This window comes from Histoplasma capsulatum, genomic scaffold (genome assembly GCF_000149585.1).
Source record: "Histoplasma capsulatum NAm1 scaffold_11 genomic scaffold, whole genome shotgun sequence".
NCBI lineage: Eukaryota > Fungi > Ascomycota > Eurotiomycetes > Onygenales > Ajellomycetaceae > Histoplasma > Histoplasma mississippiense.
In genome coordinates this window covers 794843-811196 of record NW_001813972.1, presented here as the reverse complement: position 1 = coordinate 811196, position 16354 = coordinate 794843, and the positions used below count along the sequence as shown (strand labels likewise).

Genomic DNA, 16354 nt, shown 5'->3' with positions numbered 1-16354 from the left:
CGACACATGTTCTAGCATTACGATAGGAATTGCACACACCAAAGTCCGCGAGCTGAAAGCAACATTGATTTTCAGACAATGATAGGTAAAGAATGTTAGCGGGTTTGACATCGCAATGTATGATACCAAAAAAGGCGAGATAATCAAGTGCCTGGAACATTTGACGGAGAAGAGCATTGACAAGAAAGGAGTTTTCCTTGAAGTGATCTTGGAGCATCAAGCTCCCTTCTTTAAGGGCATGAATATCTCCAGTTATCCCCCTACCTCCTGATGGTGTATGTATTCGACGATGTGTGGCTGATTGACATTAGCTAGTAGATAAAGAAAGTAAAGAAAACTTAACTGACATGAGAAGTCCTAGCGAGAGCTTCAATCTCTCTCTTTATACGAACCAGCATCTGCTCCGAGGATCCAGGTGGAGGCTCCTTAAATAGCTTGAGAGCTAAAATGTTTCCAGTGTCAGCATCTACAGCTTTCCAAACTTCACTGATTGTTCCGGCTCCAAGTTGATCCTTTCTCCTATATCTTATATTCAAAAGTCGATTGCCAGGCGTGTGGATTCTAGTGAGACGCTGGGAAGGTAGGACAGTTGGTATGTCATCCACTGTTCGAGTCAGACGGGGGTTGTCCACCTGATTGTTGACTTGCTCTTCCACATCAAATGTGCGCCGATGCCATCGCATCTCGAACTGAAATAGATCAGATCTGACACCGCCAATCCCGAATCTGGTGTTCAGCAGTGGCTCCACGGCGATTCGACGGATGCGTCCGGTCTCAAATGATACAGCATTTCGACCAAACACTTGGGTAGTTAAGAGTTTGACCGATAATAGAGCATAACCACATGAGAAGCTGGGTTCAACTCGAATGAGCATTGGATTCGTGAGATGCCTGAGCCTTCCACTATGACATCGGCACCGCTGCGTCCGAGAGTCGCGAGGGTATAGCGTGAAGTTAAGCCAATGTAGAAGCCAATATCTATTCCGGCAACTTGGTTGCCATCGTCGTCATTGAACGTTGACACAAGATGACTGTTATCTGGATGGTCGAGAGCAGCACGAGCCCTGTTCTCCAGTGGTACGAGAGAAAATAGAGCGAGAGGATGAGGACATGGGCGTGGCATGCCGTCCACTGTTATTGTGGAAAATATCAAATATTGAAAACAGTACTAGTATTAAGTTGAGATTGCCTTGAACAGTTGAGGAAGGGGACAATTTTCCCTTACAAATGAGAGTCGCTCCATAGTAAATATACGGGGAGAGTGAGCCAACCCTCGTTTCCTTTGTTTATCCTCGTTGTTCGTCTTCTCACGAGGTTGAGGTATATATCGGATGTTGGATGCAACTTGCAGCCTTATGACGCAGCCTAAGCGGGAGCGGGAGCCTAATTTTAATTCATTTAGTATAAATTAGGCCACTAGGGCAAAGAGCTTAATCACCACCAGCGCCGTGGTGGTATAGAGGGTACGAATCACCCAATCCAATCCCTCCAACAGTTAGTTATAATAAGGTTCACTGGTTAGTTAGTTATAGTTGGTGCATTTATGAACAACATAAGAAAAGATTGAAATGTGTTAGAAATACGAGCCATGAGACATTTTTCACTACAGTCCGCCGCAAACGCAACTGACGCAAACGGCTTCGTTGATTAAGACGATGAAGCGATTGTCTCAACCTCCAGGGGTCAGTGTCCCGTTCGATACAATGCACTGGACGTACTCATACGTTTCAGAAAGGGTTCATAATCCCCTCTGCTACACCAACATGTGAGATAAATTGTCAACAACAACCAATTTTCGACTTTTCGACACTATTCTCTCTCTCCTTTTTTCTTCTTGGTATTTTATCCATCACCTTTTTGACAGATCTCAACTTTTGCAACTCTTCTTCTACTACTGTTCTGATCATGGCTTCCGATCCTAACCTTCTTCGAGGCAACGCTCTACCACAGCTCATTAATGCCCTTCAAAGATTCCAAAACGATCCAGAACTCCTTGCTCGAGAGCGAGAGCAGTATCTCGACTCTCCACCACCATAACCGTCAGATGAGGCAACACTGCCTCCAGCCTTCCTCTTTCTCCTTCAGAATCTCTACGACAATGGTAGCGGGAAGACGAACGTAAAAGTTCAACCCCTGGTAGGCAGTTCAGGTACCAGACTGGGAGGGAGTATGACCTGCTCATTGAACAGATTCACAGGAGGTGGGAAGACGGAAATACACGCTGTCTTACAACAACAAGTTCGACCTCATGGGAAATGCGGAAAACAATGTCAAAAATCACTGGGTAGAACAAGGGATATGGAATGATAAATGGAGTTTATACACTGTTGGGCCACATTGGAAATACGAAAGACTCTTGAACCACCACCAGCACCGACCCCAAACCACAGCCATGCTCATCATCCCCCCCAAGACTTAGATTCGGACTAGAACCTCGAAAGTGCCCAAAACCACAGGAACCACCAAAAGATTATACTGAGGAACAGCTGGCATCCGTTGAGCGTGAAAGGGTAGCCTCTCATCCGTACCATCAGTTTCTTTTCCAGATGTCCAAAGAACGCGAATGGATTGAAGATGAATTGTACATCAACATTTTTGACATTGACTCCAAGGTCTATGAAAACGTCAAGAATCGCTGGATCGAACACAAGATCTGGAATCCCAGGTGGGGTAATATGCCCGGAATGACCTGGATCCACGAAGAGCCTGACAACCATGAATCTGATATTTCGAACCACCCCGTCGCAGTTCCAGAAGCGGGATTTCGAGCTAACGCTGCCGAAATTGACGCACAATCTCGCCACTCCACCGGCCGTCGTATTACTTTTGGTTTGGCATCCTCCGAGGCAAACCACGATCAAAGGGGCGGGGATAGATCCCCATCAGCACTCCGAACGGTAGCAGACTCTAATCGAGCAGCCCTTGAGTCCCCCACTACAAAGAAAATCAAACGATCAAGCCGCGCAGCGGTTAATATGGAGGGTACACCAGTGCCTTGTGAGTCAGCCAACCGGACTCTTCGGGCAGATAGCTCATCAAAAGTTACAAAACACCCCAAACGGAATCCTCCAAGACGTCACCTGCAAAAACGCATTCAGGATATCACTGGGTCCGCAAACGCCCGTCGACGTGCACTGGGTAACCTCACAGGAACTGAGCAACAGGAGCAACAGCCTGACGATGCGAATTCATTTCCCACTTCCTCACAGTTGCCACAACGGAACTTCAGATTGGACACTGGAGAATCCCCACCAGTAGTGCGTCGAAGCTCCAGGATCGAGGCACGGAGTGGAACAAGTAAAAGTACAATGTATGACACAGCTCCAGCTCCAACTCCTGCTAGAAGACGTCGCCGCCGTAGCCAGCAGGTGAATCCTGAAATGTCCGCAAATCCACGCCAACGACGAGGAGTCTTGAAGAATCGCCCCAGAAGACAAGGGACCCCGAGCTCTCTAAACGCCCAGCCAGAACCACGCCGGAAAGGCAGGTTGGGGGCAAAGGCAGGCCTCATTGGCTGAACAATTCAGCAATTTCGGAAGTGGAAAACTTCGTCGACCTGCCATTGATGAGATGTCTCCCTCCTGCAGTAAATTGGGGTGTTTTGCGGTCGCAGCTAGGGTTCCCTCAGTCGAACGCTCCCGTCCTTCTTTTAGTGATAGCAGTCAACTGAGTCATGCTAACGCGCTTCTAGCCTCTGCCGAAGGTAGAAATGTGATGTGAATTTTAAAAGAGGCGGGAAGATGACAGGTTCCACAAAATACCGCTCCATTCCCCAAATAAGTTTGCCCATGCGAAAAACATGGTGGTCCTGTTGGACATCTGAGTGGTTGTATGGGTTGTTATCTGCAAGGGGCTATTGCGAATCATGCATATGGATATATATCTTGTGCAGCAGGTTCCTTGCTTCAAGGATTGATCCCTTTTAGTGGATGTGGTGTGTGGCACTAGCCCGTATTAGGTCCCCCACACAACAGGTGCGTTTTATGGATGACCACCCCTCATGATCGGCATATATAAGAACCCTGCATCCAATATCAATATCAAATTTCGGCATCTCTGATGCGTTTTTGCAGAGTGGAGTTTATTAAAATATTATGCTGAACCCTCATGGGTTTATATGTATCTAGCAGGACGACGGAGCACACCTGGGGGTTCATTCAATCCTTCGATGGCATTTCTCAAGGTACTGTTCCAACCAGACCATAGCTGACTAGTGACCAATTAATTGTTTACTACCACTGTCTACCAGAATGCAGCTGACAATGCAATAATATCAATCCTGAAGATCAGTCTGCTGCTCAGTTCTTGGCCGCTCTCACCCTTCAATCTCGGTTCGAAACCTCATATAACGACCCAGGCTACTTATATGCCAATATTAGTACTAGTATCGAGCTACTCTCGATCGTATGCGTTCGACGGCGTACACCACATGGTGTATATTCTCTCTTGGATAAATCAACTGGTAACATATTCAAATTCATGATTCGGCTGACAAGCAGCCTGTCGGCCGAAGCTCATTTCTTCAGGTCCATATCAAGGGTGAAAGATCAATCACGATAGTTAGTGTTAGTTAACTAGTTAACTAACTTGTTAAACCTAAGCCTTACCAAAGTACGCCAACCACTCAGGGACCGACCGGGCTTTAAAATTGGTACTATTTATATACCTGGCATATCACTGTGTAATCCTGTGGATGCATCGGAAATTCCAATTCCGTTGAGGAATAGAGTTCATTGGGCCATAGACAGCTTGTTGACATTAGAAAATCCCCGACATCTGGCGGACAGGTTCAGCCTTCACCAAACAAGGCTCCCTGTATATGAAGGAGTCGCTGGCAATCTCCTAGCGGCGTCGAGTTGCTCGCAAAATGCACCAATCAACACGGACCGGAATACGGGTCACTCTCTTGGGCGAAGCTTGACTCCTGAGGCATGCAATCTCCGCTGCAAATCTGTCTTCGACTTCATCTTTTATCGTCTGTCTGTTTTCTACTGTAACATATCACGCTCATTATACCCATTTTTGTTTTCTCTTATCTCTATTTTCTCTGCAATACATTACTGAAACTTTATATTTGAGGCCACTGGGAAGCTCTATTAGTTTTGATTCGGTTTTATTCATTAATTCATTTGTTTTTTGTCCTTGGCCCTTTTTTTTTTTTTTTTTTCTTTTTTTTTTTTTTGCCCTATACCCCTTCAAGCCTTCCATCTAGCGCTATATCAACACAAAAATTCAACCTAGCTTTCAACCCATGGCGGCGAAAAAAGTTGCTATCATCGGGGGTGGTATGTGAAAATAACTACCTGCTCGAGCTTCCCACTCCTGCGACGAAACGAATCTAAACAGCTTTACAGGACCCTCGGGCTTAACCACACTCAAGGAATGCTTGGACAATGGCCTGGATGCTGTTGTATTCGAAGGACGCAATGGAATCGGAGGGCAGTGGCGCTATGAAGACCCGGCCCCGGAAACGGACGATGCCGTATCCTCCATCTATGAAGGAGTGATTCTAAACTCTGCCCGTGATACATCGTGTTATAGCGATTTCCCCATTGATCCTGCGCAATATCCGACATATTTCAGCCATCGCAGGATGCTAAATTATCTAGAGGACTACGCCAGCCACTTTGGGCTGGGGAAGTATATACAATTGAATACCAAAGTGACCCCCTGCAACCAACTCCCAGACGGGAGGTGGACCGTGGTGTATGAAGAAAAGGGCGCAGATCAAATAACATCGGAATATGACGCCATTTTCGCTTGTACTGGACATAATTCTTACCCCTCAACCCCTGATTTTGAAGGCATGAGTTCTTTCCAAGGGGAGATTCTTCAGTCATGTGTACCGGAGGCCGGCCAGATTTGAGGGGAAAAAGGTTGCCCTCATTGGTTTTCGGCTCCTCAGCTGTGGATTTGGCTTGCGAGCTGGTTCCAGTGGCAAAGGAGGTGCACATGGTTACGAGGAGAGGCGGGTGGATTATACCTCGCTATGTAATCGGTCAGCCACTCGAGTCATATGACAGTAAGTTTTCTAGTTATTTTTGATCCTCTAGGCTCCAGTAATATGTGCGTCTCTTCGTTATCTAACCTAAAGGGGCAAACTCTAGATCGAGTTGCTGAGACACTTCTACCTGATAGTCTTTCAAAATGGGTCCAAACAAAGATAATGGACTTTGCCATCGGCAAGCATCCGGAGGTGATTAAACCGGACCACAAAATACTACAGGCGAGCGTGACTGTGCATAGCAATCTGATTGAGTTCATTAACGTTGGGAAAGTCAAAGTCCATCGCGCGACTGTGAAACAGTTTACCGAAACTTCTCTCGTTCTTACCAATGACACAGAGCTAGATGTTGACGTAGTAATTTGCTGCACTGGTTACCATATGGATATGCCCTACCTACCGAAGGAAACCTACCATGTGAAGGACAATCCAATTTTGAAATCCCCAAACACGCTCGACCTGTATAAATTGGTCGTTTCTCCTCGGTTCCCTAATCTTTTCTTTATCGGCTGTGTCGAATTACCTGGGCCTCTCTTTCCCGTTGCCGAATCCCAGGCAAGGTGGGCGTCGGGAATAGTGACAGGCAAAGTGAAACTGCCGTCAGCCGATGAGATGACTCGGCAGGTGAAAGAGTACCAGGCGAATTTAACTAAAACAGTATGTACATCCTCGTTTCATTTTCCATTCATATGTTACACACCCATTCTCTCTACTGTGCTGGAGCGATATCTCGAAACAAAAATCGCTATCTCACAACAAACCCTGCTCACCAAATTTCAGATGGTGGTCTCCGACCGTCATACAATAAACGTCCATTTCCTTCCCTACTGCGACTCTCTCCTTGCCGATCTCGACGCGAACCCCACGTTCGCCCGCCTTTTACATAGACTTGTCACCTCGAATCCATTCCGTGCCTTCGCAGTGCTGAAAGCAGTGTATTTCGGCATCAACTCGCCCGCACAATATCGATTATTCGGACATGGGCGGAAGCCAGAGCTAGCTGCTGCTACCTTGACGAGGTTGGCGGCTGGAACAGGGATAAGCGAGAAGGAAAAGGCGCTTATGGACGACGATGCCAACTCCTAAAAATGAGGAAGAATAAAAATGTGATGAAGACAGAAACACCCAGGTGACGAGGGGATGGTAAATATTCTTTTTTATAATCTACTATTTTTTATTGGCATACGTTATCACTCGATAGGCATGCACATTCTGTTTCCCTGTTCCTAGGGCTAGCGGTGCAGTGTGATGGAAAATTGAAAGGAAAGACGTTCTGTACTTGTACTTTAGGAGCCTGAAGGCCAGAGCAGCAACATTGATTTCTGCCGATTTTAAGCGTCGAAATCGTTTTCTGTACCACTGCCTGTGTCTATCAAAAACATGTCACTACCAAAAATAAATCCGCTCCATAGCCCAGGGAATATTTGGAAAATATGAAGGCTGTACAAGGAGCGTCTAAGCAACGGCATTTCAACAGTGGATCATGGACATCGCAGGAAAAACACTTACGTTCGTGCAGAGAAACAACGGGATGCATACTAGTACCGTTGATCAATATCCCCGCAGAACATACGAAAGGCTTCTTTCACGTGTACTCAATACTCACACCGAGTGCCGTCGATTGAGCCTCTAGAAGCGAGAATGACGTCAAAATATATTTTATAAACATTTTGTATCGGAGGTCAAAAAACGGTTATATATGCAAATGATCTGAGCCTTCCCACGGTTAGAAATTGGGTTCACGCGGTAGCTACCATAGAACTGCGAACTTAGATAGTTCCAGTTCTCTGGAAGCTGCAACCCCATTCGGATGCAACGGTACAACGGACCCGGGCCACCAAATCCGGTGGATCATGGTTGATATGAGATCGTATATGATATGGATTAACTGCCAACAACTCCAGCGCCATCGTGAAGTTGTGTCGAGTCGATTGATGATATAAAAATAGGGTTTGCCGCCAGACGCGCGAAACGCGCTAGTTAAAACCCACAAGCAAATCAACATCCTGTCCCATTTTGCATATTACCAACACGTTTAAACAAGTCCAACGATACTAACAACAAGGATACTATTTTACTAAAAGCTGGAAATGGCATGGAAACAGAGTTCGAGAGATGGTGAACGTCTTTGGCAAACTTTTGGGTTCTCAACGTCGTTGCTAACCTTAAGCGTCCAGTCTCAAAGTATCATAGGAAGCATGTTTCGATTGACGTCAATTTTGCATTTCAAGATGCCTCCCAGTAACCTCTGCTTAAAGAGGGGTATCGCGCTCCTCAGGGCTATTTATCCTCTCTTTACTTTCCTTTCCTTTCCTCTTTTTTTTTTCCCTTTTTCCAACTCCTCAAATGTCTGCTACTCAGTTAACACCTCCATACCGTTTTTGATTGAAGTCTTCTGCTTTGTTCGTCAAGTTTGCAAGCAACTCAGGCAAATTTGCGCCTCTGATTACTGCCTGCTTTTGACTTCTAAAGACACTGCGATATAAAAAAGCGCTCCAGAAACCAAAGAACGCTTCGATCTCCAGCGCATCACAAAGCTCTTCAATATTGCGCTGAGCCTCAATATTTCCAACTAGCCTCTACAAACACAGAGATCAGCTTCTACCTATTCCAAAATGGGTGCAGCTTTGGAGACCTCGAAAAGAGCTTACGAGCGTTTTCGTTCCATCTGCCGATCTGCAAAATCACGTATCACACGTCCTGGAGACACCAAACCTGTTCCTCCAGGTGACTTATCGGAGCCGGCAACTGTAGCCGACAATGGCTCTTCTCGCTACAGACCAACTCAAAGGCGTATTAGCCCTAGCGTTGGAGGCGCTCCTGGTCCCACTCCTCCACCCAGCACTCCAACTTCCTGTCTACCTCAAGGGCCTATGACTTCCGGAGTCGGAGGCACACTTAGCCCCTCTGCACCGCGCAGCACCTCAACCTCGTCGCTAGATGAAAGTCCACTTGACAAAAACGACGTGCTCAGAGAAGCTCCGATTGCAGGGTTCCGACTACCATCGAGGAAAGCTCAACTCATCATGCAAGCTTACCGGTTGGGTCACGACAACGGATGCACCACCAACGACCTGAGCTTCCACGTATCAAAGCAAGAACTTGGTAAGTTCTATTATCGAAGATTCTGGAATAATATAGAATCTGCAACATCCCACCATTTAAAACCAAGCAATGCCCCACTAATGCTCAGTAATATCTTATGCGTATATTTAAGCACAGATTTCCCTATAAATACTGCCTGATTATCATGTAATTATTAGGAGTTAGAATAAGCAATTCAATCTATTTTATTGATATTCAATATTTGAAACAATATTCAAACTTAGTTAATTCTGACAGTTATGAGTCTGACTAATTATCTATAACTATATTGATATCTATTATATTTATCTATTCAATTGATTCAATTTTATCTATTATCTCATTGACATGATTGCAGCATTATATTTATATCTATTTGATTGATTTGATTTGATAATGGCATATCATATACGATTAATACAGTTTATCAATGAATGATTTCAATTCTATTTAATTCTGTATTGATTGTTCATTTGATTTTATATTGATTCTATATCTGTTTACAATCAATCAAAATGTCAGCAGAAAATTTTTCAATTAAAAACTCATTTTTTTTGAATTCTTTTAGAAAATAAAATTTATGATATATTATTATATTAGATTTTGCTGATGAGTTTCAAGTACTAAATTTTATCAGTGAGAAAAATTTCAATAAAATGAGTGATATATCTGCTTTTATTCTCTCAGTTTCCTTCTGAGCACACTCTGAAAACAAAGATTAAATGAGAGATGGAGAATAGTAAGTATAACAATAACAGAAATCTTTATAAAGATAAACTTACTGAAATTAATAAAATCAAGCAAAAGATTTTTAAAACATTGATATTTAATGAATTAAAGATTATAATTAATGAAAACTCTCATATTGATGTGAAGAATTTTCTAATTGCTCTCAAGAAGAAATTATCATCTAAAATAATAAATTGCTGATATAAAATATGAAAAAGATATTAAAATTTGTAGAAGATGTTTAAATAGAATTTGAATCAGTGATTAAATATCTGAACTCTGATTGAAACAGAATTTAAAAACTCTGAAATAGATCACAATTTTGATATATGAAAAAACTTCTTTCTTATTAATATATTAATCAATTCTTTATATACTGCTATTTAAATAAAAGAAATTGAGATAGAGGATAAAGAGAATTATTTCTTTATAAATATGATTAATGACTTTTGTTTTTAATATCATAAAAAAATATATAGTAAGTCAGAACTGTTTGTATTCAATCTTGTTATTTTTAATGACGGACAAACAGAACAATCAAAATTTAAAATCTGTGTTTATGATTTTAAACATTTCTAAATCAAATGTTGTTATTTCAATTCAAATCAAAGATCAGAAAAATAGAATAACAATGAACAAAGATATAAAAAAACGAATAAAACATTTAAAAATAAAGATATCAAGAAAAAAATAAATGCAATAATAATCAATATAGCTGTCTCTAATACTGAGATGATAGAATCAACAGTGAAAGGAATGATTCTTTCAACGAAAAGAATTTATCAATTATTCTATTAATTATTTTATTTATTATTTTACTGATCAATCTTTTATCATTTCTGATATCACAATTGTCAATCAATTAATGAAATCTTTAAATATGAATATTGAAAACTATTCTTCTGAACAATGCCTCTATATCTGAAATTTTTGAATATTATTATTATTATTATTCTTTCGTTATACTCATATGCAAGCAGTGCTTATGACGAGTCCTTGTGTAATGTTAAATACAGGCAAGAGTTGGTTATACAGAAGGAATGCTTAATGTTGAATGATGTTAAAAATATAATAGAATCATAGAAAAATTAATGAAAGACAGAATTTGATACTCACAATGCAGATTTCCAACTCAGAAATAATAAGCTGAATCAGATAATAGATCTGCTTGAAGGTATCTACTTAACAAATTCACATTTCTTTATTTTAGAAGCTGAGAAGTTGGCTTCAGATGTAATGTTATTCTCTTATAGATTTCAAACCCATGTGTCTTGAATCCCGACGCCAAGGCATTATCTAATGGCCGCATTACCCATTCGGCCACCGGGGCTGAAATTTTTGAATATTTAATATTGATGCTGAGTAACATATCTGCAATAATTGTTCTATATTTCTAATGTATAAGCTGTAAGAGCAGTGGTCGGTTGATTATAGAAGTTATAATATATAACTAGTTTAAAATGCATTCTGCATAGAATAGCTATGTAATCTAAATTGAGAGTCTTATTTTTATTGAGATGAAATAAATTCATTTGATAATTCAACAGCTGTGTAAAGAAAGAAGATACCATCTCAGTTATTTAGAATTTGCTTCATGATTAAAGACAGTTTTTCAAGTTTAAATGTGGAGAAAGTGGTTTTTAAAAATCTCTCTTCTTGAAAGAAAGATCTTGTCAGTCTTATTGATTTAAATATTAATCAACTTTCAAAAGAAGTTCAGACTGAACAACATCTAAATCTTCTAAAATAAATGAAAAACAAAGCAATTCTTATATACATCGATGGTTTAAAATCTGAGAAAACAGACAATCTTGAAGCTGGAATAGCATATTCAGAAAATAATAAAAACTATATTATTGATTTTTGACAAATTGAAATTAAGTCAGAAGTTTTTAATGCTGAAGTATTTGCAATTTCAAGAGCTTTCAAATTGATTGAAATGAAGATTGAACAATGGAAAAGATTTGAGCATATTTGAATATTCGTTAATAATCAGATTAAATTTAAAAGACTTCAAAGTAATAAAATCAGCAGTGGACAGTTAATGTTAGAGCTGATTTCAAAAAGTCTTCAAAATATTCAAAGAAAAACCTCATTCAATTGTTCTATTCATCTTCACTGAATGCCTGCTCATATAGATATATATGGTAATGAAATGACTGATAAAGCTGTAAAAAAAGCAATTAAATTAGAAGTCTGCTTTCAAAGAATTGTAATGTGAGCTTTTATTAAGAGAAAAATAACAGAATCATGTTTGCAAAAATGGTAAGATATCTGGTTTTTACAAAAAAAGAGTGTATATTATTCCAGGTTTGAAGCTAAGCCAAAATGGAAAACTTGTTTAATAAAATGTAAAAAGAAACTTTTTGCTACAATAATGCAGCTAAAGCTTGAATATGGTTATTTTAAATCATATTTAACAATGATTAGAAATGATTTAAATGATTTATGTTCAAATTGTCAGTTATATAAAAATTCAGAGCATCTTTTACTTTATACAAAGCATACAGAGTTAAGATTGAGATTGATAGAGAAGTTTGAATTGAGATAATTAAATTTAAAACTTTTATTTAATACAAAAACTGGAAATGAATTCTTGATTGAATATTTGAAAAAATCAAATATTGTTACAAAATTTTAATTGAATAACTTGATCGGATAATGAACTCAATTTTTATTTTTATTTTTTTTTTCCCTTTTATTTCTATGTATTTGCTGTAATTTTTGTTTTTGTTTTTATTTTCATTTTATCTATCTATGAAATTTAAAAAATCTAATAATTGAATATAGTATATTTGATAATGATAACTTATTGATGAATATAATTGAAGCAGTTAATGATGTCTCTTTTGTAGATAATTCAAATAGAAAATCAATTGAAAATTATATCTTCAAATTCTTTAAAAGATTTGTTGATTGAAAGTTAAAGAAATAGATAATAATAACAACTTTTATCATTGAAATTGAATTACTAATTATATCACAGATAGATAACAAATTAATTTGATGAAAATGATTTTTTGATCATCTAGAATTTGATTCAAAGTATAAAATTTCAATTCAATATGATAATTGACAAGCAATTGATATTCTTTCTAAGAAAGATTCGTCTATCACAATCAAGCTATGCCATGTTGATATCTACAGTAATTGATTGTGAGAATAAATACAATTCAGTGATATCTTAGTACAATGAATGACTACAAACAATATATCAGCAGATGAATTGACAAAGTTATTATCACAATAAAAGTAAAGAAAATTCATCAAACAACTAGAATTAATTGATATAACTGATCTTATCAATGAAATATCAAAATAAGATATAAAATTTCAACAATATCAAATAGAAGAAATTCAACATCCTCATACATCATCTTTATCTATTTCTTTTCAATTTGCTAATCATCATGTTTTCTATATTATTTCCTATTTTGATAATCTGTCCAGCTTCAATACTGATGTTATTCAGCTGAAGGGAGTATATCAAAGCAAGAATTTGATAAGTTTTATTATTGAAGATTCTGGAATAATATAGAATCTGCAATGTCTCACTATATGAAATCAAGCAATGCCCCACTGATGCTCAGTAATATCTCATGTGTATATTTAAGCACAGATTTCCCTATAAATACTGCCTGATTATCATGTAATTATTAGGAGTTAGAATTAGCAATTCAATCTATTTTATTGATATTCAGTATTTGGGGCAATATTCGGACTTAGTTCCGACACCACGGCTGGTTTGCATGCGTCAAGCTGAATACCGCCATCTACTTCCGCTCCAACGCCAAGATTGTAGATGGCCAGCTCATCCTAAAGCTCGACATCTCGAAGCGGGCCATAAACCCGTCCTTCAAAGCCCACCTGCAGATTGGAGTGCTGGACAACATGATCCCAGAGATGTACCTGAAGTTCTCCAAATTCAGCTTCAACCAGCGCAGCGCGGACTCAACCGTCTTCATCCACTATCCCAACAGCGACGCGGAAGTGCGCGCGACGATGACTACGAACCCTCAGACAAAAGTGCGCGATATGCGCGTTACGCTATGGTGCAATCTGGGAGGATGCGAGAGCCCCTTCGACAGCCGGCGGGATAACAACGCGGGGTCTTACCACGATCCTACTTTACTGGGTGATTGTCGCACCATCAGTCCTGAGGAGTCGCTTTATATGAAGCACTTCAACGATACATCGCCTTCGAAATTTGGGGACTACCTGTCATCTGGGAGGATGTTAACAGGGTTTTTTGGGCAATGATTTACCTCTTCTGGCTCCGACACGAGCAAATTTCATGGCGTTCCGAAATTCTGTGTATTGCGCCCCGCGTCCCTTCGTTCCCAACCCAGAATACCGAAGCCAGGCGAACACGAGGGACACATGGGCAGAATCGATTTGTTTACCTCTTTGTGTTTTTTTCTTTGTCGCTCTATGTGATGTTTAATTTGTATTCATGTCTGTTTAATATTCGCCCCTATCTCAAATTGTCAACAATCGGAGAATGTATCCCCCACCACACACCCCCTTTTTTTCTCTTTGGCTCATTGGTTATTATTTCACATGCTACAATACCCATGTTCATATTAAATGTTGAATATATATATCATTGGAATTTGATAGAGTCGAACTGTTCTTCAATATATAGTTTTCAATCAGACCAGACTATACTCCATTCCTTATTGTAGACAGAGCACTCTTCACAGCCAGAGCCCCAAAAAATCAATCGACCATATGACCTTATGGGTCAGCAACAACCACTCCCGAGACTGTGCCTTTGTCTCCTTGTATCTCGTATGGTTCTGGTTTTCCTCTTGGCTACTTGAATAACAAGTGCATCTTTTCAACCAAAGATCCCAATTTCGGAGATGCAAACAATATATATTATACAATGATATTGAAGATTATCAGGACCGGCTCATCCTCCATACGAAGCAGGGTCTATGTTGGAATGCTAATTATAACGCTACCGGAATCCCCCTCCCCGGATTATTCATTGGCTATGCTGCTCTGGAAGCTATAGTATCAATATATTCTTGAAAGAGTAGAAGCGCTCGAATTGGTAAAGTCTATGAAGAACAAGAAGGGTGAGCTTTCCTAGCTCAAGGCTCTATTTAGGTTGTCGTAACGGGCTTGTCAAGATTACAATAAGAGATGAGCTATCTATCTGCTTAATATCCAATTGATTGCTAATGGAATATAGAATACTAGCTAGATATCTAGCTACCTATCCACCTCTCTACCTACCACCCAACCTGCCTGCTCAATGACCAATCAACCCCTATGAGAATAAACACCACCATCTAGCTACACCACCATCTAGCTACCCACCTACCTTGAAGCCAATATCGACAGAAAGTTGGCAACAATAGAGCAGTGCCATCCGAGGAACTGACGGCGGGTAATGAGGTACATGTACTTAGTCGTCAAGACTCGCAGGATTCATATTCACCTTGCCAAACTCACTCATCCCTGTATGAGACGCGGCTTGTGTATTTCGTTTCCTTTGATTCCCAATCATTTTTTGGCTTAGGTGGTAGTGGAGGGGAGGTTGCCTTTCGCTTTCGAGCGCGGTGAATCGTAGCCTGATCAAAATCAACTGCCATCACCTGTTTTTGCTCCGGGTTCCAAACCAGATTCGCCTCTCGGGCGTCGTTGTGACTGATGCCAGAGGATGCCAATGCCTGTGGTGTGTCCTTCTCTTCCATGTCCTTCTCTTCCACTCCAATGTCAATATCCGCCGGCCAGCTTTCTCCCCCTATGCTTGTCCCAGCCCAAGACATCAGCATCATCTGTGTGACACGCGCAAGGCTAACAAGGGGATATGGCCGCTCAAGGGTAATGTTTCCCAGATAGACTGGGACTTTCATTCCTTGTAGATGAGTTAGGTGAGTATAAACACGGGCTTCATGAGCGAGGTCGGGCTCATCTACACACTGCACGCCTTTTGCTACAAAAGTATATCCATATTTGGTCAAGGTGATCTTGAAGAGCACCCCAATTCTCCCAAACAAGCCCTCTCGATCCAGGCATTCACAGTCTTTATCAAGACTGCGGGCGAGCTGCTTCTTGGAAAGGACACAGAGATTGGAAAGGACACAGAGGTCTTCTTTGGTAATAAGATGCTTCTTGCACGTTTGGCCCTGTTGATGCAGGCTGACATTGGGGCAACTTGGGTCAAGAGGCAAAGCTTTGACAAGACTAAGAAGACAGGCCTGCGTGCAATATGGCAGAATCGGTCGCTGAGTCATATTTCGTTTGCGAGGCGATGCATGACGTTGACGGGTTTGCTGGTTTGGCTCGGATCGAGACTTTGCTCGTCTGTCAGTTGGTGGATTGTAATCGCCATCTCCAGGGGCTTCATCTTCACTACTCTTACTTGTTTCTTCATCAAACTTTCGAGGTCGCAACGTGATATCCCGTGTAATAGGGCTAGGAGGAAGAAGAGGCCATTGACAGATGCCACAGTTTTCAGCCATGGTTATCCATCGCGGCCCATCTCTGTTGAACGGAGAGCCAGAGTCGTAAAAGTTGCCATCT

General features: G+C 40.7%; 5 protein-coding genes across 5 annotated transcripts in view; 4 read left to right on the top strand and 1 right to left on the bottom strand.

Annotated features, from left to right (window-relative positions):
• Positions 1 to 2546: 2546 nt before the first annotated feature.
• HCAG_08492 (predicted protein) lies at positions 2547 to 3372 on the top strand (the record flags this gene model as incomplete). Its single annotated transcript, XM_001536660.1, has 3 exons — positions 2547 to 2997; positions 3028 to 3257; positions 3328 to 3372. The coding sequence occupies 3 exons, from the start codon at positions 2547 to 2549 to the stop codon at positions 3370 to 3372; spliced, it is 726 nt and encodes a 241-aa protein (XP_001536710.1).
• A 1879-nt stretch (positions 3373 to 5251) lies between these two features.
• HCAG_08491 (predicted protein) lies at positions 5252 to 7090 on the top strand (the record flags this gene model as incomplete). The annotated part of the gene is made up of 5 exons (XM_001536659.1): positions 5252 to 5285; positions 5355 to 5762; positions 5837 to 6022; positions 6108 to 6661; positions 6785 to 7090. 5 exons carry the CDS (start codon positions 5252 to 5254, stop codon positions 7088 to 7090), a joined length of 1488 nt encoding a protein of 495 aa, XP_001536709.1.
• Positions 7091 to 8619: 1529 nt separating this feature from the next.
• On the top strand, positions 8620 to 9238 carry HCAG_08490 (predicted protein; the record flags this gene model as incomplete). Its single annotated transcript, XM_001536658.1, has 2 exons — positions 8620 to 9109; positions 9222 to 9238. 2 exons carry the CDS (start codon positions 8620 to 8622, stop codon positions 9236 to 9238), a joined length of 507 nt encoding a protein of 168 aa, XP_001536708.1.
• A 4125-nt stretch (positions 9239 to 13363) lies between these two features.
• HCAG_08489 (predicted protein) lies at positions 13364 to 14077 on the top strand (the record flags this gene model as incomplete). The annotated part of the gene is made up of 2 exons (XM_001536657.1): positions 13364 to 13420; positions 13544 to 14077. The coding sequence occupies 2 exons, from the start codon at positions 13364 to 13366 to the stop codon at positions 14075 to 14077; spliced, it is 591 nt and encodes a 196-aa protein (XP_001536707.1).
• Positions 14078 to 15276: 1199 nt separating this feature from the next.
• HCAG_08488 (predicted protein) overlaps positions 15277 to 16354 on the bottom strand; it is a gene marked incomplete at both ends in the record, with an annotated part of 2113 nt that continues 1035 nt past the window's right edge. Inside the window, 2 exons of the mRNA XM_001536656.1 lie at positions 15277 to 16104; positions 16194 to 16246. Coding sequence (XP_001536706.1) covers positions 15277 to 16104; positions 16194 to 16246 — 881 coding nt within the window. The remainder of the gene's footprint in view (positions 16105 to 16193; positions 16247 to 16354) is intronic.